Source organism: Erythrolamprus reginae, chromosome 2 (genome assembly GCF_031021105.1).
Source record: "Erythrolamprus reginae isolate rEryReg1 chromosome 2, rEryReg1.hap1, whole genome shotgun sequence".
Lineage (NCBI taxonomy): Eukaryota > Metazoa > Chordata > Lepidosauria > Squamata > Dipsadidae > Erythrolamprus > Erythrolamprus reginae.
Window position 1 is genome coordinate 34,777,616 of NC_091951.1, and position 24,361 is coordinate 34,801,976.

At 41.1% G+C, this 24,361-nt stretch overlaps 1 protein-coding gene across 1 annotated transcript in view; it reads left to right on the forward strand.

Moving 5' to 3' along the window:
- The first annotated feature begins 1,360 nt into the window (after positions 1-1,360).
- Positions 1,361-24,361, forward strand: part of LOC139159319 (vomeronasal type-2 receptor 26-like) — a 28,527-nt gene continuing 5,526 nt past the window's right edge. Inside the window, exons 1-7 of the mRNA XM_070736642.1 lie at positions 1,361-1,409; positions 7,886-7,946; positions 11,073-11,210; positions 15,142-15,433; positions 15,939-16,733; positions 17,459-17,671; positions 23,265-23,391. Of these exons, the coding sequence (XP_070592743.1) occupies positions 1,361-1,409; positions 7,886-7,946; positions 11,073-11,210; positions 15,142-15,433; positions 15,939-16,733; positions 17,459-17,671; positions 23,265-23,391 (1,675 nt within the window). The remainder of the gene's footprint in view (positions 1,410-7,885; positions 7,947-11,072; positions 11,211-15,141; positions 15,434-15,938; positions 16,734-17,458; positions 17,672-23,264; positions 23,392-24,361) is intronic.

The following is a 24,361-nucleotide window of genomic DNA, read 5'->3' on the forward strand; positions in this document are numbered from 1 at the left end:
TATGCTTTCTTGCCTCTCAGTATCAGCTGTCATACCAAAAGGACCTTTCTTTAAACGTGAAAGGGGAGACAATAAAAATAATATTACTTACTGTTTTCTCAGATACTGAAAAATGCACTAAGTGCCCAGATGATAAATATCCAACTGATGACAGAATCCAGTGTATCTCCAAAAGAATAACTTTCCTGTCCTATGAGGAACATCTGGGCATCATCCTGGTCTCCTTTGCTGTACTCTTGTTTCTAACTACAGGCTTTGTTTTAGTCATATTCTTTAAATACCTAGAAACTCCCATTGTCAAAGCTAACAACCGTGAACTGTCCTACATTCTCCTGGTTTCCCTCTTGCTTTGCTTCTTGTCCTCCTTTTTCTTCATTGGCTGACCAAGGAAAGCCACCTGCCTTCTCCGACAAACAGTGTTCAGCATCATCTTCTCAGTAGCTGTGTCTTGTGTGCTAGCCCAAACAGTCATGGTAGTATTGGCTTTCCTGGCCACTAAACCAGGGAACAGGGCGAGGAGATGGTTGGGGAAGAGCTTAGCCAACTCCATCATTCTTTTTGTTTCTGCTGGAAAAATTGTGATTTGTGCAATCTGGCTTGGAGTTTCTCCTCCATTTCCTGACTCTGACGTGCACTCCCAGCCTGGAGAGATCATACTTCAGTGCAATGAAGGCTCTGTCACCATGTTTTATGTTGTTCTCAGCTACATGGCTTTCCTTGCTGCCATTTGCTTCACAGTAGCTTTCCTGGCCAGGAACCTGCCTGGGGCATTCAATGAAGCCAAACTGATCACTTTCAGCATGCTGGTCTTCTGCAGCATCTGGAGCTCCTTTTTGCCCACTTATTTGAGCACCAAAGGGAAATACATGGTGGCTGTGCAGGTTTTCTCCATCTTGGCTTCTGGTGCTGGCCTGTTGGGCTGCATCTTCTTCCCCAAGTGTTACATTATTATCCTGAGACCAGATCTAAATACTAAGGGACATTTAATGATAAAAGTTGGTATCTGATCATGAAGTAGTTTCTTAGGCTCATCACATTTAATTATTTATTGCAGTTATTACTGAGTTCGTGTGCTTATCTTGACAATTAAAGTTATTTAAAATGAAAAGAAATAAATATACAAAGAATCTAACTAACTCAAGATAATCATCAAAGTGTAAAATTAATGAATTATTAATTCAAATTGTCATGAAATTTGAGAAGGACAAGATAAGAAATGAGATAATTATATTAACATAATGCATCTGCAGAGTACATAACACTTCCCAGAATGGGATATCATCTATCTCCAGTCCACAGTGCAGTCCTTTCAGCAGTTCTTGGAAGGCTGCACACCCATTTGTACTACGTAGATGACCCCATGGACACAGATAAACCTCCACGTAGTCTCAATGACTCTTTAAAAGAATGTAAGTGACCAGCTGTCTGCAAGAAGTATAAATCCTTCCATTCCCCACCATTCAGTCAGATGAGAAGTGAAATGTCTTCATGAAAAAAAAAGGCAGTCCAGTTACCTCTTGAAAAAAGCACCTTTGGGACATATCAGAGGATAGCAGAACCACTCGATAGATTAAGGTGATCAGACGTCCCGCTTTTGGTGGGACAGTCCCACTTTTAAATAATTTGTCCTGCATCCTGCAGTATTTTTTAAAAGTCCCAATTTGTTTTTGGCAGCCATGTGGCTAGTCCCTGGCCTTCTCTCTACCCTCCCTTCCTCTTCCCCCACCCCCTGCGCACCCAACAACGAATTGCCATGAAGCATTTTCCAATGCTGCGCAGTGGAGCTGGGTACCATTTCTCCCCACCCAAAAGCTGCACGATCCAGGTGCTCAGCTGGCTGTTTTGCTTTGACCAGCTTCAGCCAGCAGAGAGTGAGTGCAGATGCCTGGAGCACTTTCTCCTCTCTGACTTTCTCACACTTGCATTCCCACACCGACTTCGGCTCAGCCCGCTGACTGCCAAATGCCACCTTGCTCGAGTGCACAGGGCCCACCCCTCAGCCAGGCTCAGCACGGCCCTCTCCACCCCTGACCATCACTGCCTGGAGCCTTGGGAAAAGGGTGGTGGGAGGGGGCGAGCAGAGATCACCCACAGGGAGTCCTCAGTGAGGGGCCAGCCAGAACTTTGGCAAGTGCCCTGGAAATGTGCAGGTCAGGAGTTTGGCTTTGCTGGATCTGCAAAACAGATGGGGGAGGGAGGGGGGAAGGAAGGAAGGAGATGCGAGGGAGGACAGAAGGAAGGAGGGAAGGAAGGAAACAAGGAAGGAAGGAAGGAGATAGGAGGGAGAGAGAGAGGACAGAAGGAGGGAAGGAGATGGGAGGGAGGGAGAGAGGACAAGGAAGGATGGAAGGAAGGAAGGAAGGAAAAAGAAAAGGAAGGAAGGACAGAAGGAAGAAAGGAAGAAGGCCATGTGGTGCTTGATTGCCTGTCTAGCTGAGGTTTGGAACTGGCCCGTGGAAGACTCCAAAGGCAAAGCCTGGCACACTGGCAGGAGAAAGCAACTTGGCAATGACCGGGGAAGCTCCTGCCCTTTCGGAGAGAGGAAGAAAGAGAGCGAGAGAGATGAAAGGAGGGAGGGAGACAGAAAGAAAGAGAAAGAGAGAGGGAGGAAGGAAGGAAGAGAGATAGAGAGAAAAGGGGAGGAAAAAAGAGAGAGGAAGGAAGGATGAGAGAAAGAAAGAAAGAGAGAGAGAAATAGAGAGAAATGGAGGGAGGGAGGAAGAGAGAGATATAAAGAAAGAGAGCAAGAGGGAGGGAGGGAGGGAAGGAGGAAGAGAGAGAAAGAAAGAGAAAGAGAGAGGGAGGGAGGAAGAGAGAGAGAAAAGGAGAGGAAAAAAGAGAGAGGAAGGAAGGACAAGAGAGAGAGAGAAAGATGAAAGAAAGAAAGAAAGAGAGAGAGAGAAAGAGAGAGAAATGGAGGGAGAGAGAAAGAGAGTGAGAGTGAGGGAAGGATGGAGAGAGAGTGAGAGAAAGAGAAAGATGGAGGAAAAGAGAGAAAGAAAGAGAAAAAGAGAGTGCATGGTAGGGCGAGAAAGAAAAAAGAAAGAAAGAAAAAATGAGAATAATGGAGGGAGGGAAGGAGGAAGAGAGAGAGAAAGAAAGAGAGAGGGGGAGGGAATGAGGTAGAGGGGAAAAAGAGATGGAAGAAGGAAGAGGGAGAAAAGAGAGAGAAAGAGAGGGAGAAAAAGAAAAAGAGCGAGAGGGAGCGAAGGAGGGGGAGAGAGAGAGAAAAAGAGAGGGAGGAGGAGAGAGAGACAAAAAGAAAAAGAGAGAGGAAGGAAGAGAGAAAGAAAGAAAGAAATAGAGAGAAATGGAGGCAGGGAAGGAGGAAGAGAGAGAAAGAGAAAGAGTGGGAGGAAGGAAGAGAGAGAGAGAAAAGAGAGAGGAAGGGAGGGAGGGAGAGAAAGAGGGCGAGAGGGAGGGAAGGAGGGAGAGACAGAGAGAAAGAGAAAAAAGACAGAGGAAGGAAGAGGGAAAGATAGAAAGAAAGAAAATGGGAGAGGGGGGGGAGAGAAAAGGGGAGAAAAAGAAAAATGAGAAAATGATGGAGGGAGAGAATGAGAGATGGAAAAGAGGGAAACAAAAGAATGAATGAATGAAAGAAGGAATATTAGCATGAACGGAAGGACGATGAGCCAGCCCAGAGAACATATACACGCTCCCCTTGTCTCAGATAATTTAGGTAACTAATTTATTTATTTATTTCATAGACCAAATTTTTAATCAAGACACCCCCCCCCCCAGCAATGGTGTCCTGCTTTACCAATGTTAAAATCTGGTCACCTTACTATAGATCCACAGAAATTCACAGAAACAGAATATCATCAATATCATACCACAAATCTACACTTCAACTGTAGTCTGAAATGATGATGTAATTGAACAGAACAAAAGAAAACAAAGAGTGAGTAGATAGGGAAGGATATGCAGTGGAGTGCCCCAAGGCTCTGATTTAGGCTCAGTACTCTTCAACATCTTCATCAATGACTTGGACAAGGGGATAGATGATGAACATCAAATTTGCACCAAACTTGCAGGAATAGCCAACACTCCAGAAGACAGGTTCAAGATACAGAAGGATCTTGAGCAGTGGTTCTCAACCTTTCTAATGCCGTGACCCCTTAATACAGTTCCTCATCTTGTGGTGACCCCCAACTATATGTTTAGCGCCAATTATTCCAACAGATCTTTAAACTGATTGGCAAGAGGTCAGAGGGAAACCCCCCTGTAAACGCCTGATTGGTTGGATTGTAAAAATATGTTCTGAGATGCCAGAATAGAAGCTTTAGTTGCTAACACCATTGGAAATTTGTCTTTTCCCATGGTCTTAGGTGACCCCTGTGAAATGGTTGTTCGACCCCCAAAGGGGTCCTGACCCCAAGGTTGAGAACCACTGATCTTGAGGGACTTGAATATTAGGTGCTATCTAACAAAATAAAATGTAATGGTGAAAAAAGTAAGGTTCTACATTTAGGCAAGAAAAACAAAATGCACAGGTACAGTATATGTAGTACCTTGCTCAACAGTAGTAACTGTGAGAGGGATATTGGAGTCCTAGTGGACAATCATTTAATATGAGCCAGCAGTGTGCAGCAGCTGCCAAAAATGCCAACACAATTCTAGGTTGTGTAAACAGAGGGATGTAATCAAGATCACGTGGAGCATTAATACCACTTTATAATTTCTTGGTAAGCCCATACTTGGAATATTGCATTCAGTTTTGGTTGCCATGATGCAAAAGGGATGTTGAGAGTCTGGAAAGAGTGCAAAGAAAAGCAACAAATATGTCTAGGGGACTGGAGGCCAAAACATATGAATAATGGTTGCAGGAACTAGATATGCCTAGTTTATTGAAAAGAAGGACATGGGGAGACATGATAGTAGTGTTCCAATATTTCAGGTGTTGCTGCACAGAAGAGGGAGTCAAACTATTCTCCAAAGCACCTGAGGGTAGAATAAGAAGCAATGGGTGGAAACTAATCAAGGAGATAAGCAACTTCGAACTAAAGAGAAATTTCCTGACAAGCACTTAACCCCACAATTCCTTTAAAGTAGCCATCTTGTGTTCTGGTAATCAACTTTCAAGGTTTTGTTTTTCAATTGATTAGCAAATAAGACCTATTTTTCCCACACCAGATATTCTTTGTAATTAATCTCAGTCTTTAAATCAGTTTCACAAAGCATTATTTTATTGTTGTGGCCTGCCAGTGCCTATTCAGCTGGTACCAGAGTCAGACAGTGAAGAGGCTAGAGAGGACTCGGTGCCAGAGGCAAAGATTCAGCCAGAGCCTTCAGAACCTCCAGAGCAGGGGTCCCCAAACGTTTTACAAAGGGGGCCAGTCCACTGTCATAGAAACATAGAAACATAGAATATTGACGGCAGAAAAAGCCCTCCTGGTCCATCTAGTCTGCCCTTATACTATTTTCTGTATTTTATCTTAGGCTGGATATATGTTTATCCCAGTCATGTTTAAATTCAGTTACTGTGGATTGACCAACCACGTCTGCTGGAAGTTTGTTCCAAGCATCTACTACTCTTTCAGTAAAATAATATTTTCTCATGTTGCTTTTGATCTTTCCCCCAACTAACCTCAGATTGTGTCCCATTGTCCTTATGTTCATTTTCCTATTAAAAACACTTCCCTCCTGAACCTTATTTAACCCTTTAACATATTTAAATGTTTCTATTATGTCCCCCCTTTTTCTTCTGTCCTCCAGACTATACAGATTGAGTTCATTAAGTCTTTCCTGATACGTTTTATGCTTAAGACCTTCCACCATTCTTATAGCCCGTCTTTGGACCCGTTCAATTTTATCAATATCTTTTTGTAGGTGAAGTCTCCAAAACCCAACACAGTATTCCAAATGTGGTCTCACCAGCGCTCTATATAGCGGGATCACAATCTCCCTCTTCCTGCTTGTTATACCTCTAGTTATGCAGCCAAGCATTCTACTTGCTTTTCCTACTGCCTGACCACACTGTTCACCCATTTTGAGACTGTCAGAAATCACTACCCCCAAATCCTTCTCTTCTGAAGTTTTTACTAACACAGAACTGCCAATACAATACTGAGATCGAGGATTCCTTTTCCCCAAGTGCATTATTTCGCATTTGGAAACATTAAACTGCAGTTTCCATTGCTTTGACCATTTATCTAGTAAAGCTAAATAATTTGCCATATTACAGACACCTCCAGGAATATCAACCCTATTGCACACTTTAAAGTCATCGGCAAATAGGCAAACCTTCCCTACCAAACCTTCCCCTATGGATTAAGTCCAATCTTCACTAATTTATCTATCAGCTCTTTATATGGAACTGTATCAAAGGCTTTGCTGAAGACTGTCCCTCAGACTGTTGGAGGGCTGGACTATAAAAAAAACCCTGTGGTTTTCTTAAGGTACCCTGGGGGAGGAGGAGGAGGCGAAGTGGAGCAAGTCCCCAACTCCTTGCCGAGTATTCTCTTTCTCTCTCTCTCTCTTCCTTCCCCTCCTTTTCTCTCTCTCTCTTTCTTTCTCTCTCACTCTCTTTCTCTCTCTCTCTCTCTTGCTTTCTCTCTCTCACTCCCTTTCTATCTCTCCCTCTTCCTTTCTCTCTCCCTATCTATGTCTCCCTCTTTCTTTCTTTCTCTCTCTCTCTCGCTTTTATTTATTTTTATTTTTATTTTTATTTTTATTTTTATTTTTATTTTTATTTTTATTTTTATTTTTATTTTTATTTTTATTTTTATTTTTATTTTTATTTTTATTTTTATTTTTATTTTTATTTTTATTTTTATTTTTATTTTTATTTTTATTTTTATTTTTATTTTTATTTTTATTTTTATTTTTATTTTTATTTTTATTTTTATTTTTATTTTTATTTTTATTTTTATTTTTATTTTTATTTTTATTTTTATTTTTATTTTTATTTTTATTTTTATTTTTATTTTTATTTTTATTTTTATTTTTATTTTTATTTTTATTTTTATTTTTATTTTTATTTTTATTTTTATTTTTATTTTTATTTTTATTTTTATTTTTATTTTTATTTTTATTTTTATTTTTATTTTTATTTTTATTTTTATTTTTATTTTTATTTTTATTTTTATTTTTATTTTTATTTTTATTTTTATTTTTATTTTTATTTTTATTTTTATTTTTATTTTTATTTTTATTTTTATTTTTATTTTTATTTTTATTTTTATTTTTATTTTTATTTTTATTTTTATTTTTATTTTTATTTTTATTTTTATTTTTATTTTTATTTTTATTTTTATTTTTATTTTTATTTTTATTTTTATTTTTATTTTTATTTTTATTTTTATGTTATGTTTGTTATGTTTATGTTTATTTATTTTCTGTCTGTCTGTCTATGTATCTATGTATCTATGTATCTATGTATCTATCTATGTATCTATCTATCTATCTATCTATCTAATAGAAGAGATAGGAGATAGGAGATCTAATAGAAAAGGAAATTACAAACAGATCCTATTCTTAACATTAGGCAGCGTTCAAGGTTATAGATTTCTTCCTGAGCATCAGAAGACAGGCAGCACTAGAATTAATTGTCATCAATCTAAGGTGGCGCCAAACTATATAGTTCTGGGTGACCTTCCCCAGGAAGACAAGAAAGTACACTGAAGGACAACACCCAATTTCCTTAGTGTTGAACTATCTTTCTTCAGCATCACTTTCTAGAGATGTCCAGAAGGCAAGGGCCACAACCACTTCAGACCAATGCCCTCTAGGGGTATATGTATGATTTTTCACTATGCCTTTCTCCATTTTCTCCTCTGCACATGGAGGCCCAGAAGTAGTTCAGGATCCCCAGAGGAGATGTTGCTTCTTACAATAATTATTAAAATTCTGATCTGTGAAATCTCTCCTGATATTCTTCCAGTGATTGCCTTTGATGTAAACATCAGACTGAAGCAACTTGAAAAGGATCTTGCATCAGAAAAGTATAAATGTCTCAGGTCACACTCTGTGTGACACAAATTTTTGGGACATTCGGGGACTGTGCTTCTTGAATGTACCTTTCCTTTCACTCCTTTCCAGGTGAAGTTGTGTTTATCTTTCAGTCAACAAAGTCACTCTCATTTCCATTTTGTGAGGGTGTTTTGAAGTGTTCAGATTATCTTGTTCTTCCTTAGAAATAGGAAGGGGATTGATTCAGCCCCATGAATTATGGATCTCCTCCTTCTGCTTCTGCTTCTGCTGATGTCCCAGCCAGTCTCTGGGAAGCTGAGAATGAAGTGTCTGCTGAGTTTGAGGGAGAATGAGGGGGAAAAACTACGGAGCTATTACAGACCAGGAGACCACCTCATTGGTATAGTCTCCTTTGCCACAGTAATATCACATATATTGCTGTCTTTCAACACAACTCCTGATACACAATCTCCCTCGTAAGTCATTGCCTTGGACGGGAAATGAACACTCGGACACCAAGCTGGGTAAAATGGGTCACTTTATTAAATATTAACAGAAAGACCTGCAGGGGTCGCTAAATGGGGCGGAGTTTCCTGAACACAACATACTTGGGCAACTCAAATGGGCGTTACTCCATGCCTGGTCAGGGTGAGGCATGCTCCGCCTACTCCCGACCAGTAAGCCACGCCCAGCATGTGGGAGGGCTCGCCTTGCATGACCCGGAACCGGAAATGACGTAGGTGAGCCCCAAGGGCACCCCCTTTACACCTCTCTGTCCGTGGAGGAAGCATGAGTTGTGCAATGGGGGTGCCAATCATCTTACAAAAGATGCCCAAAGGAGAACACACAGTTGCTACTGATACCCTTTCCGCCCCGTTTCTGCCACAGCAGGGGGTCAGATCTCTATCTTGGCCCCCTGCTCCCCGCCTAAGCCTGCCCCAGCTCACGCAGGCACCACTGCAGGTCTGTGTAAAAATTGCCACTCCTGACATCTTCCTAAATTGACCCAGTGACAGCTAGGGGGGGGTTTAAAAACACATGCCCGTGTGTCAGATCACTTTGCCTCCCCCTGCCATGTTAACCCATAACCTGGTCCCGTCAACAGCTGTTGGTGTGACGGCGACTCCGCATCCCCTCCATGTGGGGGTATCAGAACCATACACCAGAACCACACACCACGGCCGTAGGCCCCGTACGACCGGTGGTTCACCATGACATGACATCACTGTGCCAAGTCCTTCACCGACACCAGGTCGTTGCCACCCGTGTGCAAGACCAACAATCTGTTCCATATGCTCTGCAAGCCCCGGGGGACTGCCACGACTTGACGCCACTGGGCCAAGTCCTTCACCGACACCAGGTCGTTGCCACCCGTGTGCAAGACCAACAATCTGTTCCATATGCTCTGCAAGCCCCGGGGGACTGCCACGACTTGACGCCACTGGGCCAAGTCCTTCACCACCACCAGGTCGTTGCCACCCGTGTGCAACACCAACAATCTGGGTCCGGCCCATCACTGCTCCCGACTTTTCACAACGGAAAAGACCCGTCTCAAACGAAGACCTCCGAGCTCAAGCCTTTCCGCTGAAGCCCCAGCGACTCAGCAACCTCCACATTCCTGAAGATAATGTTGCAGCTCAATGTTCAGCCACCAAGCCATGCTGTGGCTGCCGTTCACTACTGTGGGCAACGGAAGGGCAGCTCCTTCGCACTTCGCACGTAACAAAGTGGAGCAGGGCCAGGACCTAGAGAAACGATAAGGATACAAAGACAGTGTTAGCCACCCGATCCCAAGAGTGCTTGTACTCAGGTGCTCTGAATCTACTTTATGAAAGCCACTGACTTCCATCTGCCACCGGATTCATTACTTTGCTGAGAACTTGTTGAAACCTGCATTCAGTATTGTTGAGGGAATACCGCCTGATATCTTGCCGATCCTCCTGTAACGGCCCCTAACTGTTATTTTAAAAGGCACCCTTCCCTGGCTTCATCGCTTTACTTGCACTAAGTCCATCATACCCCGGCATATATCCTTGTTTGATATACCAGGCCAGTGATCAATCCACCATCTGTGTTATTGGTCAGCCACCATGTGTAACCAACGCGGCTGCCGCAGCCGCTATTTAACATCAGTTTGCTGGCCCAGGGAACCTTGCATGATCCACTACTATGCGATCATGACAGCACCTTGCAGACCTACCATGTCCCAAAGGCCATTTTTATGGCTGTTGTGTGAAACAGACTCACCTCGTTGGGTGAGGATCTGGGTCTCATCCAATGCCCGCTGCCCCTGAAACTGGGCAATGTATAGCGGCTTACTAATTTCTCCCCAATCTGAGTCCTTTTCCTTGGACCATCTCTTGATCATTCCCCCTATCCTCAAATAGTTTGACACCAAGGTCTTTTGTTAGGGGAGCTAAGCCCCGCCTGTTGCCCCTACATGATGGCATGTAACCATGTGGTCCAACCTGCACTCCTTTGCTTGAGCGATGGCGCCGTTCACCAATTCTGGGTACCCTGCGCCCCAGCCTATGCCATGTGGCTGCCAACCGCCTGCCCATGCACACATACTCCCTGTTAATGGACTGGGCCTCCTGTTGCTGTCTCACTTCCCTCCACCGATGGGCCAGCTGTACACCATAGTCGCAGACCCATGTTCCTGTATTCCTCTCAGGCAATCATAATACTCTTCTTCCAGCATTAAAATGCCAGGGAGATTAGCCAATATGCTCTGTGGCCCTGCCTGCTCGCCCCGGGAGTAGAATAATTGCAAGAAATTTCTGAAGATAAGCAAAGGCCCATGCCAATGCTTTCTTTACCGTTAGCGCATGGATTAGCTTTACCAACATGACTTAATCAATATAACCATAATATCAATGGTACCATGCTGACACCACGACTTCAATATTGTTTATGATAATAACATTTTCTAAATTATTATTCACTAAAACAATTAATATAATGCTTAATAACTCATATTAAGCTAAAATCAACTCAAGTGTGAATTTGATTCAGATGACCTTGATGCTTAGCATTCTTGCAAGCCCCCCATTCCAGTAAGTGACTACACCATTTCCTTTGAACAAACTAAAGGGGCTGAGATAACTGACTAATTTATTTATTTGTTTATTCGCTTTTCATGCCGCCCTTCTCCTTAGACTCATGGCGGCTCGCCACATGTCAGCAATAGCACTTTTCAAACAGAGCCAGGCTATTGCCCCCACGATCCGGTTCCTCATCGTCTTACTCCTGAAGGGGATTAACCAGAAATTAGGAGATTTCCAACTTTCGGCATGGTAATGACATGGGGATCTGCAGGTTGTAGTTATGGTATTAATGGTATCTTTCAGTTTTGTTGGTACAGAAAAAAGGCCTGCTACCAACTGCACCCGTACTGTTATAGCCTTCAGTACAATAACTTTACATTTGGCAATGTGGCAAAATTCAGAATAATAGTAGCACCATTCATGGAGACATAATGACTTCCATGCGCAACTGGTCCAGGATCCAGCACATCATGAAAATAATAATAATAATAATAATAATAATAATAGTAATAGTAATAATAATAATAATAATAAAATACCCAGGAGCAAGCACATAAAAACCTTGTTACCAAGTAATTCCTTAGTGCAGTACATCCCTAGTTAAGTATGGCCATAAAATTAACAAAGATAATTCCTCAGGAAAAAAAAAAAGGGGGGGGGGCATATTTGACCAGGAGGATTGCCATTAAGCCACTTGAAAGTGAAGAGGAAAACATACCAAAGTAAACCTCCGGCCTGATAACATGTATGTATTCTCAACAAAAGCTTTAATAAGCAAATTTTACTATGTAAGGTGTAGAACATAGCTCACTGTGTTCCACCTGCCATAACAGTTTATATTAACACTGTCAACCCTTATTAAAGCGTGAGAGCAATTATTTATTATTTGTTTTAAATTGAGGGTAAGGGAGCAGCATGAGGCTATATTTACTTACTGCCCAATAACCTAATTGCCATTTTCAATGTGGTAAAGAAACATATGCCAGACCTGTCTGCCAAACAGCTTCTTAGGTCCCTATTCCACAGTGCTTCAAAGAAAGGCCAAGATATATTTCTGCACAGAGCTCTCGGTTGGAGATCCTTACATAGGCAGAAACCAATCCTTTATATTCAGCAGCGCTGCTCCAAATGAAGTGCAGGATTTCTAATGTTTGATAAAAGTGTAATAAAGATTAACAGCCTCCCAAGTAGCAGAAAAACCCTCATCATTTGTTGCAATGTTTCTTCTAAACCCGCTTCTGAGCAGAAGCCAAGGTTTTAACTGCCAAGTTGCTGTCAGAAGCCAGCTAAGTCCCCTGAAGCTATGATGAACAAAAGGGGGCCAAGGTCTATAATAATGCTACAGTCTTTTGATCACTACAAGCCATTCTCACTGACAAAGCAGTCTTTCCATAGATCCAGTTGCTCAAACACCACCTAACCTGGTTTCATGGCTACTATCCCTGATTGTTATTGTCCCTCTTGTGAGAAAATGCCATAGGAGGGTGCCATTATCCACTGGGTATGAAAGAACTGTTATCAAATGGTAGTGAGACCGGGCTGCTGAAAAGCGTTTCAGAATATGAAATTTTAATCCCCATACCATTTCCATGTCCACCACATTATGGCTCAATTATATATCCTGTTCTAACCAATGCTCATAACCCAGTGGCTTGTTTGGCCTACCCCACTATTTAACTGGCGTACAGAAGCCTTATTTCTCCAAATTTGTGTACGCTAAAAATTGCCTTAAAGGGATGTTCACATTGCCCTGTGGAATTGGAGGGGCGGGCAGAGGGGGGGGGAGTTTGCCCCACCACCCCCGCTGTAATATCATAACCCATGTGTTGTGCCCCCCAGTAAATCAGTTTACTTTCAAATTAATTCATTTTAAGCTCACTCAATTCAAATACATTAACTTAATAAATTAAATCATTTTGATAATTCATTAAGCACAATCCCTTCCCATACACTGACTTAATAACCTAAATCATTCTTTTTTTTTTTTAAATAAATCATTTTATGTTCAACTAATTCGAATATAACCGTTTCAATAAATTAACTCATTTTAATTCATTCCTCTTAGTATCAATTCATTCAAGTATACTAGCTTAACTTAAATTAAATCATTTTGATTCATTCATTTTATGCTCAATCAAAATCTACTGACTTAAATCGATTAAATTTTAATAACTTAATTCAAGCTCAATCAATTTCACTATACAGTACTGACTTAATAAATTAACTTGTTTTTACAAATCAGTTTATGCTAAACCACTTCAAGCATACCAGTTTAAATAAATTAAATCGTTTGATACAATCAGTTTATGCTCAATCAACTCAAGTACTATACTGACTTAAATAAATGTGGGCTTCAGTAGACCAAATAGATAAGATCTGCCAGCAGCTGGAACTATTCTCCTACAGATCACTATCGTTATGAACTGATTTATGTACTAAATCTATTACCCAGAAGCAACATACATGTAAACCTCCGCTCCATCAGGGGAACGGGGCCCAAGTCGGCAAGAGTGGGGGGGGGGAGATGTGTGTCTGCCTGGTCCCCACAAGGGGGGGGGGCTGCCATAGGCAAGAAAAACTTACCTCCCCCCTAAGCTGTCATGCTCAATGCATTATTCTACCCTACCTACCTAGCTCGCGCTGTGCCGGAAACAAAAAGGGGTGTGTGTGTGAAAGGCTCACCACGTGGATCAAGCCAGGCGCTGCCCCGCGCGCGGCCCCACTCGAGGCCCCTGGACTCTGCGGCCAAACACCAACCATGTGGGGGGACTATACTGTATTCCTGGACGCAGGGTGTCCCCGCCGATGTTCCCCCACCGCCCCGCTGCAACCCGAGCTGCCCCGGGCGATCGCCGTCGATCCCAGGGGTTCCGAAACGGTGGCAGCTCGCAGGAAGGACCTCGCACGCAGCCAGCCGCCCCCGGCCGCGAGTCAAGACTTCTGACGACGGCGGCAGCACAAACCACGTGGGGACCCCAGCGCTAGCCCTGGCTGCCCGGCACCGAAACGCCTTGGCGCGTTGCCAGCCGGGCCGCCGGAGCCCTTGATCACCTGCCCGGGCGGGCCCACAGGCCCCGAAGCCCGGGCTGCTGCTCCCGAGACTGGCCGAAGAAGGGGAGAGCCGTCCGCAAGTGCGACGTCCTCTTCCTGATGGGCGCCCGGCGAACAGCATGTTCCCGGGCGCTGGATGCCGTTGCCCCCTGCCCACCCGCAAACCTGAGCTGCCCCTGGCGATCGCCATCGATCCCAGGGGCTTCGAAAAGGCAACGTCCTCAGTCTCTTCCTTCCGTCGAGGAGAAAAGGCTCGCTGGTCACCTCTCTGTCCGTTCTGCGGCGAGCTCGGGGGGCAAGAGAAGCCGGGGGGGCAAGCAAACCCTGATAAAGGGCACACGCCCCGCCCCCTCGGCTTTCCCAGAATGCCCGAGCGGCCGCTGATTGCTCTGGGGCGTTCCCGCGCTAACGCGGGGAACGCCCCACAGCTGATGGGGAGAGCCGAGTTGCTTCCCGCCATTGGCAATTTTCGTCCAGGCGTTATTTCGCCTGGCCTCTCATTTTAGTGTGATGGAATTACTTTCTCTCCATTTACAGTCCTAACACACTTTTCCTTTTTCTTTCAGTTACTCCTAAATTGTAGGATCAGGTATAATGTCTTGAATCATTTGGATTTCCATGTCTCTAATTTTAAGAGACACAAATCTATAGATGAAGTAACTCTGCCCCCCAAAATCCAAATTATTTCCCCCTCTCATAGAATCCTGAATTAATCACAAATAGCTTATTGAAAAGTTCGTAGTTGCCTCTGCCGAACCCATTTTTATACTCATTCATTGATATTCATTGGTCCTAGTAGGAATAGAGAATGGTTTGTTTTTGGAATTACTTTTTTGGATCACTTATAAGTCCTCTGTGCTGATGACTCAATTTTAAGGATTGAATTATTTAGAATCTTGGACATTAAACAAATTTAAAATGAAAACTATTACAAATAAGGACATATTTTAAATATTAAGTCTTCATCCCACCTTCTCAACACTCATAAAAATTAAACTGATATGGGTCATTATAATTTCCTTCTTGTTTTGCACTCTTTTAGCTGAATGGGTTTGTGGAGAGAAAGAGGAATAAATGGAAATATATTTGATGTTGTTATAGATGATGTTATCATAATTATTTTTTACAGTAGTTCATCTAATTTTCCAATAAGAATCTTACGTTTCCTTTTTGCCATTCAACAAGTCAACAAGAATTCTCAGCTTTTGCACAATCTCACACTTGGCTACAACATCCATGACAATTATTTGAACACACTTGGAACTTCAGATGCCTTGCTGGACATGCTCTCAACCGGAGAAGTCAATGTTCCCAACTACAGCTGTGGTAAGAAAGACAACCTGATGGCTGTTTTTGATGGATCTCTTGATGACATCTCCATTCAGATGTCAACATTAGTAGGCCCCTACAAAGTCCCACAGGTTTGTTTGTATGCTTCTCTATCTGGTAAAATAACAAGGTAGTAATGAATGGGTAATAGATTCAATAATATCTTTTCTATGGAATTCATGAGCTGCTTTTCACTATGGCCATTGTCATGGCTAGGGATTGAGATCCACAGTGGGGAAGAGGCCTAAACATTTAGAATTGAGCAGCTGGACACAATGTTAAATATGGAACATTTAAGCAAATCTCTAAAATGAACTGATTTGCATTTGCAGTACTCTAGAGATGAGAAGAAATAGCACATCTATTATCTGAATATCAATTTTATTAGCAGTATCTTAGACCCCATATTAGGCAAATAATTATATTTAATCTTGCTAATATTCTGCATTTTGTGTTCTTTATCTTGATATGGCTTAAGGTTAATAACAGTAAATTATTCTAATAAGTTCCTGAGAACCACACTAGATGTGTTAAAAGCTTATATTTTGGACTTGATTAGATCTAAATATAATACACCATTCTTTATTTCTTCTTCAGATCAGTTATGGAATTGTTTCAGAGGCTCTGAGTGATAAAAGTCAAATTCCATTTTTCCATCAGATGCTGCCCAAAAATGGGTTCCAATACTTAGGAATTGTTCAACTACTCCTCCATTTCAGATGGACTTTGATTGGTCTCTTTTCAACAGACACAGAGGAGGGAGAGAATTTTATGAGGATTTTCACTCCTATGCTTGTCAGAAATGGAATCTGTGTTGTTATCTCAGAACAATTCTTAAAGGCTAGACCTATGGAACCTCTCAGAAATGCCATGTCTAAGTGGAAAGAAGTCAATGTCTTTGTTCGCTTCATAGAATTTTTTTCCCTTGTGGATAGAATTAGCCACATCCATTTAACAGTTGAAGGTATGTCAGGGCCCATTGAAGAGAAAGTCTGGCTCACCACAACGTTCGAGAAGTTGACAATAACAAGGCATACATTTTACCAATATATCCATAGTATTTGGAGCTTTGCTTTTCAGGAAAAAAAATGGCCAAATGATGATGCCTTTCAAGCCAGCCTTTTTATGGATTCCAAATTTGAAGACCAGTCTTTTCGCTGTTCTTTTTCAAAGCATGTTATTTCTGTCAAGGGCCGGAGACGATGTACCCAGATATCACCACTGGACATGGAAGAGAAAACGAATAGAATTCAGATAAGAAATGACCATCATTTTTACAGTGTTGTTAAGACTCTGGCACATGTCTTGAGTGTTGCATATTCCTCAATATCTGGGAGGAGAAAAATGGATGAAAAAGAGACATTGGAGGCTCCAAAACTAGAGCCATGGCAGGTATGTGGTCCTGATAAGGATCCATCAAACCTAGTTTTCATTTAGACCAAAAATGCAATGTTCATGTAGGGGAACGATTTCAACTTACTTGATCTTCCAAACACCAATGTGTTTGGCCAAGCTGAGGCCAAATTAGGTTCAGAAGATTATGCTCTAAAGGGCAGGCACCTTGAAAATTATATTAAAAAATACTATTATAAAATTATTTAAAATGTATATATTTTAAATAAATTTCTGTACTTATGAGTTTGTAATCAGCATGATAGAATTTTATATTCCTGAATTTCAGCTAAACTTGGGAGCTTTTAGCCTAACCCCTCCTCACTGCAAGGATCCAATTAAACTTTTCAGACTGATGGCTGCTCAGTCTTTGCATTTAGCCATAGTGGTGCAGTGGTTACAATGCAAGCATGGCTGGCTAACTCACTGCTCACTGCCAGGTGTTAGATCCTGACCAGCTCAAGGTTGACTCAGCCTTCCATCTTTCTGAGCTTGGTAAAATGGGTAGCTAGATTGTTGGGGGCAATATGCTGATTCTATAAGCCACTTAGAGAGGGCTGTAAAAGCACTGTGAAGTTGTATATAAGTCCAAGTTCTATTTCTATTTAGGCAAATAGTGAAGGTGTGTGTGTGAACATTTCTTTTTCACTGGCATAGCTTTAAAATTGGTCCTCTTTTAGGATGTTAAAAGTTGCTTTCAAAATTCCTGCTTGTTTCATTTCTAGTTCCATCTCTTTTTGGAGAAGAATGAGTTTTGCAATTTTTCCAGTGAGAAACTATACTTGGACCAAAGTGGAAATGTAGCAGCAGATCTGAATATCATAAGTTGGTTGCTTTTCCTCAAGAAGGATTCCATCAAAGAGCAACTGGGGAGTCTTGAAAGACAAAAGCTTATTATCAACCAAGATGCTCTTTCACGGCTAAAGTTGCTCAACAAGGTGCTTGAAAATATTGGCAACTTTTCTGTCTGTGTAGTTGATGTTAGTATCCCCAGAAAGAGCAGGCTCATATAGTTTTAAAGAGCCCATTTCTGAACAAAATTATTTATGTCTTTGTTTCACCCCACTAGGATAAGCCTCCTGCTGCGAGGAAGGTGATCCAAGGAGAGTCTTTTTTTATAAGCTGGAAAGAAAGAGACCCCCCCCCCATCTGGAAAGACAAGAACCATCACCTATCTGGGATTCGACCAACTAGTAACTAACAATACCAGACTTGATAACTGTCTGGATCTCATCTTCTGCAACAGCAAAAGTGCAATATATAGCTTACAAATAACAGAACCATTTTCCAATAGTGACCACAGCATGATAAACTTCAGTCTCAACCTAAGCCATACTATGATCCACCCAAATAATACAATACCAAAATTCAATTTCAAAAAAGTGAACTGCGAACTCATTGAAGCCCACCTCTCAACTTTAAACTGGAAAACTCTATTCTCTGAATGCTACACTACTGATGACCACTACAACACATTCCTTTTTTAAAAAAATACTTTTAAATTATTATTTTTATTTTGATTACAATACAAACAAACAAAACAAGACATATAAACATACGTATATATACAGATTGAATTGCTTAATGTTTAATACTTTACAATTCTGTTTTTATTAGTTCATTTCCTTCCCTTAAATATTAGTTCAATATTTTTTTCTAGCCAAAATCCATCCAAATATAAGCAATAAGTGCTGGAAATGCAAATCTGCCATAGGAACGTACTATCACATATGGTGGTTATGTCCGGAAGCAAAAAGATTTTGGTCCAGGATTCAAAATTGGTTGAAGGAAATATTAAATTATCAATTGGAAATGAAACCGGAAATGTATCTATTGGGAATAATCAGAGGACAGCATAGCAAAGAAGATTACTATTTAATAACCCGCATATTAACGTCAGCAAGGTTGGTGTTCGCACAAACTTGGAAACAAGAAAATATATCAAATGAAGAGATGGTGATTAGGAAAATGTTAGACTGTGCTAAATTAAGTAAATTAACATATGAATTACAGAATAAACAACATAAGGACTACTATACAGTTTGGGGAAAACTATATAATTGGATACAAATAATAATAATAATAATAAAAAAACATTCCTACTTGAAATGAAAATTATCATCAGATGTCATGTACCTCTAACATGTACCATAAACAAAAAAAAAATAACCTCCCCATCTCAATAAGAAAATTACAAACAAGAAAAAAAATCTCTCTGGAGGAAAAACAAAAAAGGACAAGTTTCCAACTTCAAAAGCCGATATAAAAGCATTCGCAATCAAATAAAAACAGAATGCCTTAACTACTACAGCAAACAAGAGGAAAACCTCCTACGCACCAAATCTAATAGAGCTTTCTACAACTTTGCCAACAATAAACTCAAAGACTCTAGACCTATCCCACCTCTCAAAGGACCCAACAACAAAGAATACCATGATGAATCATCGAAAGCCAGCCTCCTCAACTCTTTCTTTGGCTCTGTCTTTGTTAACAGCAATGGCTCATCCCCCAATTTCATAAATCGCACCTCAAACTCCCTCAATGACCTAACCCAAGTAGACTTCACTGAAGACCAAGTTGAAAAAGCATTATGTGACCTTAAGCCTTCTCTATCAGTCGGACCAGATGGTCTTTGTGCTTACTTCCTAAAAAAGCTCTCTTATACCATAGCTAAACCACTAAGCATAATTTTTGAAAAATCCTTCAGAACCAGCACACTTCCTAAGCTATGGTTAAAAGCAATGGTCATCTCCATCTTCAAAAAAGGAGACCCCTCTCTTGTCAATAACTACAGACCAATTTCACTATGCTGCATCCCATGCAAAGTCATGGAATCAATTATAAACCAATCAATTACTCTCCATCTAGAAACTAATAATTTGCTCTCTAACAAACAATTTGGTTTCAGAAAAAAACTATCCTGCAACCTGCAGCTCCTCCACTGCAAAATATATGGACAACTCATCTAGATCAAGGGAAATCTGTAGATGCAATTTATATCGAATTCTGCAAAGTCTTTGATTCAGTGGTCCACGACAAACTACTCCTAAAACTCAAATCCTATGGCATCTCAGGATCCCTCCACAGCTGGATTACAGCATTCCTGTCAAACAGACAACAAGTGGTCAAAATAGGAAGCACCATATCCACCCCCGTCCCAGTTAAAAGTGGTGTTCCCCAAGGTAGTGTACTGGGACCAACGCTCTTCATTCTCTACATCAATGACCTTTGCGATTACATCACAAGCAACTGTGTCCTCTTCGCCGACAATGTAAAACTCTTCAACAAGACCTGAACTCTATTTCTGAGTGGTCTAACACATGGCAACTCCAAATCTCAACTAGCAAATGCTCAGTCCTACACATTGGGAAGAGGAATCTGAACTCCAACTACGAACTGAATAATCAAATTATCACAGATAATCCCCACTTGGTTAAAGACCTCGGTATACTAACAACAAAAGATTTAAGTGCCAAAGCCCACTGCAACAACATAGCCAAGAAGGCTTCAAGAGTTGTAAACTAATCCTACGTAGCTTCTGCTCTGGCAATCTCACACTACTTACCAGAGCTTACAAAACTTTTGCCAGACCCATCCTCAAATACAGCTCATCCGTTTGGAATCCATATCGCATCTCAGACATCAATACCCTTGAAAAGGGCAGGGTGTGTGTGAGAGAGAGAGAAAAGGAGAAAGAAAGAGAAAAGGAGAAAGAAAGAGACAGAGAAAAAGAGAGAGAAAAGGAAGGGAGAGAGAAGAAAGAAAGAAAAAAGACATAAAGAGAAAGAAAGGAAGGAAGGAAGGAAGGAAGAGAAGATAGAGGGAGAGAGGGAAGGAGAGAGAGAGAGAGGAGGGGGATGAAGGAAGCACCACAAACCCTGGCACTAGACATGGCTTTAGAAGACACTTTGAAACAGCACAATGATTTATGACTGGAAGGCATCTTGGAGGTCACCTAGTCCAATCCCCTGCTGCAGCAGGAAACCATACATTGTCTGGACTATTTTGGTCCTTCTAACAGAGAGGAAAATTGCCAGAAGGGAGAAGAAGTTTACTAGGACAAGGCTGCCATGCGGAGGAAGGCAGAGATAGTCCTTGGCTTATGATCACAATTGAGCCCAAAATTTTGGTTGCTAAGCAAGAGTGCTGTTAAGTGAGTTTCACCACATTTCACTCAATCCATGACATTTCCTGTTTTTAACAGTGATGTACAAACTAGGGAAGAACATCTGAAGGCATGTATAGTGTTCTAATGTACAGAAGTTATGATTAAATGTGTGGCAGAAAATGGACTCTGGGTGTGTTTTTCAAAATGTAGTAAGTGAGGTTGAATGTATAGTTTTAAAAGAGCTCTCTCTCTCTCTCTCTCTGTATACGTACACATACAGTATATATAGTGGATAATGTATCTTTTTTTGTGCCTGGGAGTAATATGTAGGTAAACATATGGCATATATACATATATACATTTGCTGGCTCTAAAAGTTATTGGACCCAAACCAGCATGGCTTTACTGAAGGCAAATCAGGTCAGACTAATCTCATTGATTTCTTTGACTATGTCACAAAGGTGTTGGATGAAGGTGGTGCCATGGATATTGCCTATCTGGACTTCAGCAAAGCCTTTGGTACAGTTCCACATAAAGAGCTGATAGATAAATTAGTGAAGATTGGACTTAATCCCTGGATAGTTCAGTGGATTTGCAGCTGGCTGAAACATAGACATCAGAGAGTTGTTGTTAATGGCAAGTATTCTGAGAAGAGACTGGCTACAAGCAGTGTGCCACAAGGGTCTGTTCTGGGTCCTATTCTTTTTAATATGTTTGTGAGTGACATAGGGGAAGGTTTGGTAGGGAAGGTTTGCCTATTTGCCGATGACTCTAAACTGTGCAATAGGGTTGATATTCCTGGAGGCGTCTGTAATATGGCAAATGATTTGGCTTTACTAGATAAATAGTCAAAGCAATGGAAAATGCAATGTTTCCAAATGTAAAATAATGCACTTGGGGAAAAGGAATCCTCAATCTGAGTATTGTATTGGCAGTTCTGTGTTAGCAAAAACTTCAGAAGAGAAGGATTTAGGGATAGTGATTTCTGACAGTCTCAAAATGGGTGAACATTTTGGTCAGGCAGTAGGAAAAGCAAGTAGAATGCTTGGCTGCATAGCTAGAGGTATAACAAGCAGGAAGAGGGAGATTGTGATCCCACTATATAGAGCGCTGGTGAGACCACATTTGGAATACTGTGTTCAGTTCTGGAGATCTCACCTACAAAAAGATATTGACAAAATTGAACGGGTCCAAAGACGGGCTACAAGAATGGTGGAAGGTCTTAAGCATAAAACGTATCAGGAAACTCAATCTGTATAGTCTGGAGGATAGAAGGAAAGGGGGGGACATGATTAAAACATTTTAATATGTTAAAGGGTTAAATAAGGTTCAGGAGGGAAGTTTTTTTAATAGGAAAGTAGACACAAGAACAAGGGGACACAATCTGAAGTTAGTTGGGGGAAAGATCAGAAGCAACATGAGAAAATATTATTTTACTGAAAGAGTAGTAGATGCTTGGAATACACTTCCAGCAGATGTGGTTGGTAAATCCACAGTAACTGAATTTAAACATGCCTGGGATAAACATATATCCATCCTAAGATAAAATACAGGAAATAGTATAAGGGCAGACTAGATGGACCATGAGGGCTTTTTCTACTGTCAATATTCTATGTTTCTATGTTTCTGTGTGCAAACTAGGGAAGTACATCTGAAAGCATGAGTTCTAATGTACAGAATTTATGGTTAAATGTGTGGGAGAAAGTGGACTCTGGTTTTTTTTCCAAATGCTGTAAGTGAGGTTGAATGTGTATAGTTTTAGAAGAGGTGTTTGCGTGTGTGGGTGTTTTGTGTGTATACATACATACACATACAGTATGTATAGTGCATAATGTATTATGTTGTATGTCTATATTTAATAGTATGTACATGTATGGCATACATACATAGGATTAAATCGTATATTTTGGATGTTCAGTAGTAGTAAACAGATAGGAAAATTGTATCTCCTTGAGACCTTTGAAGTGAGGAGAGGCCAGGCACCCTGATCCTAACCCTAAACCGTGATGTGAGTGACGTTAAGTTGGCCATGCCCAGTCACATGATCACCAAGCCACTCTCACCCAGTAACATGACTGCTAAACAACTCCCACCCAGTCACATGACTGCCAAGCCACTCCCACCCGATCACTTGATCATCAACCTACTCCCACAAAATTAAGCCACACATACAAAATTAAGCCACGCTCACATAGTGCTAATAAAAACTTTTGGAACCCAACCCTGGTTGACAGATCCACTTTGTGAGGATTTTTTAAATAGCTTAACTGGAACAAATATATGGATTAGTTTCAAAGGGGAGTGGCTTTGCAACATTTTATATAGTCTTGATCTATTGCTCAGAGTTTTTTTCTTAAAACACAATTTCATTTTAATCAATCTAATAAACAAAAATTTGGAATGAATTTTGTTTTTCTGCTTAGTCATTGCCTCAGTCCAAATGTGTGGACAATTGTCACCCTGGGTTTGTAAAACGGGCTCGGAAAGAAGAACCAATCTGCTGTTATGATTGTATTCCTTGTCCAGAGGGGACCATCTCCACACAGGAAAGTGAGTGACACCAGAGGAAAGGGCATTCAATTCAACCAGAACATTTTTTTTATCAAAGTGCATTTTAAAAGACATATGTGAACTTGACTATTTTATTCTTCATTGTGATTTTCAACTTGTCCATTATATTTTATAATGGGAGAAATAAGATCTTGAGGAATCAGGCAGGAAGAGATAGAAGAACATAGTGGATTGGGCAAGATGAATTCTGCTAAAGGAAGTATCTTTTCTACTTACCAGCTTGGAAGTTTCCTTCCATGTTTACTGTCTAAACTCTTTGAAGCTCGAGAATTGGTGTCAGGCCAATGGGTTTTGCTCATCCAAGATATTCTAGTCAGTCAGTCAGTGGTGGGTTCCTCTGGGTTTGGACCAGATTGCCTGAACTGTTAGTGACCCACTGGTGATGTCACAATGTTTTCATGGATCTGATCAGTCAGTGCCATTCCATGGGCGCCGCCATCTTTTAGAAATTCCCCCCCCCAATTTTGTACCATTTGGAAGTTTTTTCCTCTGCTGCTGCTTGAAAAAGGGCCGTCCCACCTGCTCCTGGGTTTATACTTATTTTTATTCCTTCATCTGAAGCACAGCTGATCAGTTCCTCATGTGTCTTTCAGACTGATTATAGCTACTGAGCATGAATGGAACAGGAGTGGGTTCCTCCCAGTTCAGACCTGATTGCCCAAACTGGTAGCGACCCACTGGTGATGTTATGATGGCATCACTGATCCGGTTTGGTTGGTGCCTGGCCATGGGTGCTGCCATTTTTAAAATTTATTTTTTCCCAAATATTTTACCATTTGGAAGTTTTTTCATCTGCTGCTGTGTGAAAAAGAGGCCTCCCACCAGCCCCTGTGTTTATACTTACCTTTATTCCTTTGCCCGAAGCACAGCTGATTAGCTCCTCAACTGTTTTCCGGACTGATTATTGCTCCTGAACATGCACAAAAGCAGAGTTGCATGAGGGGATGCA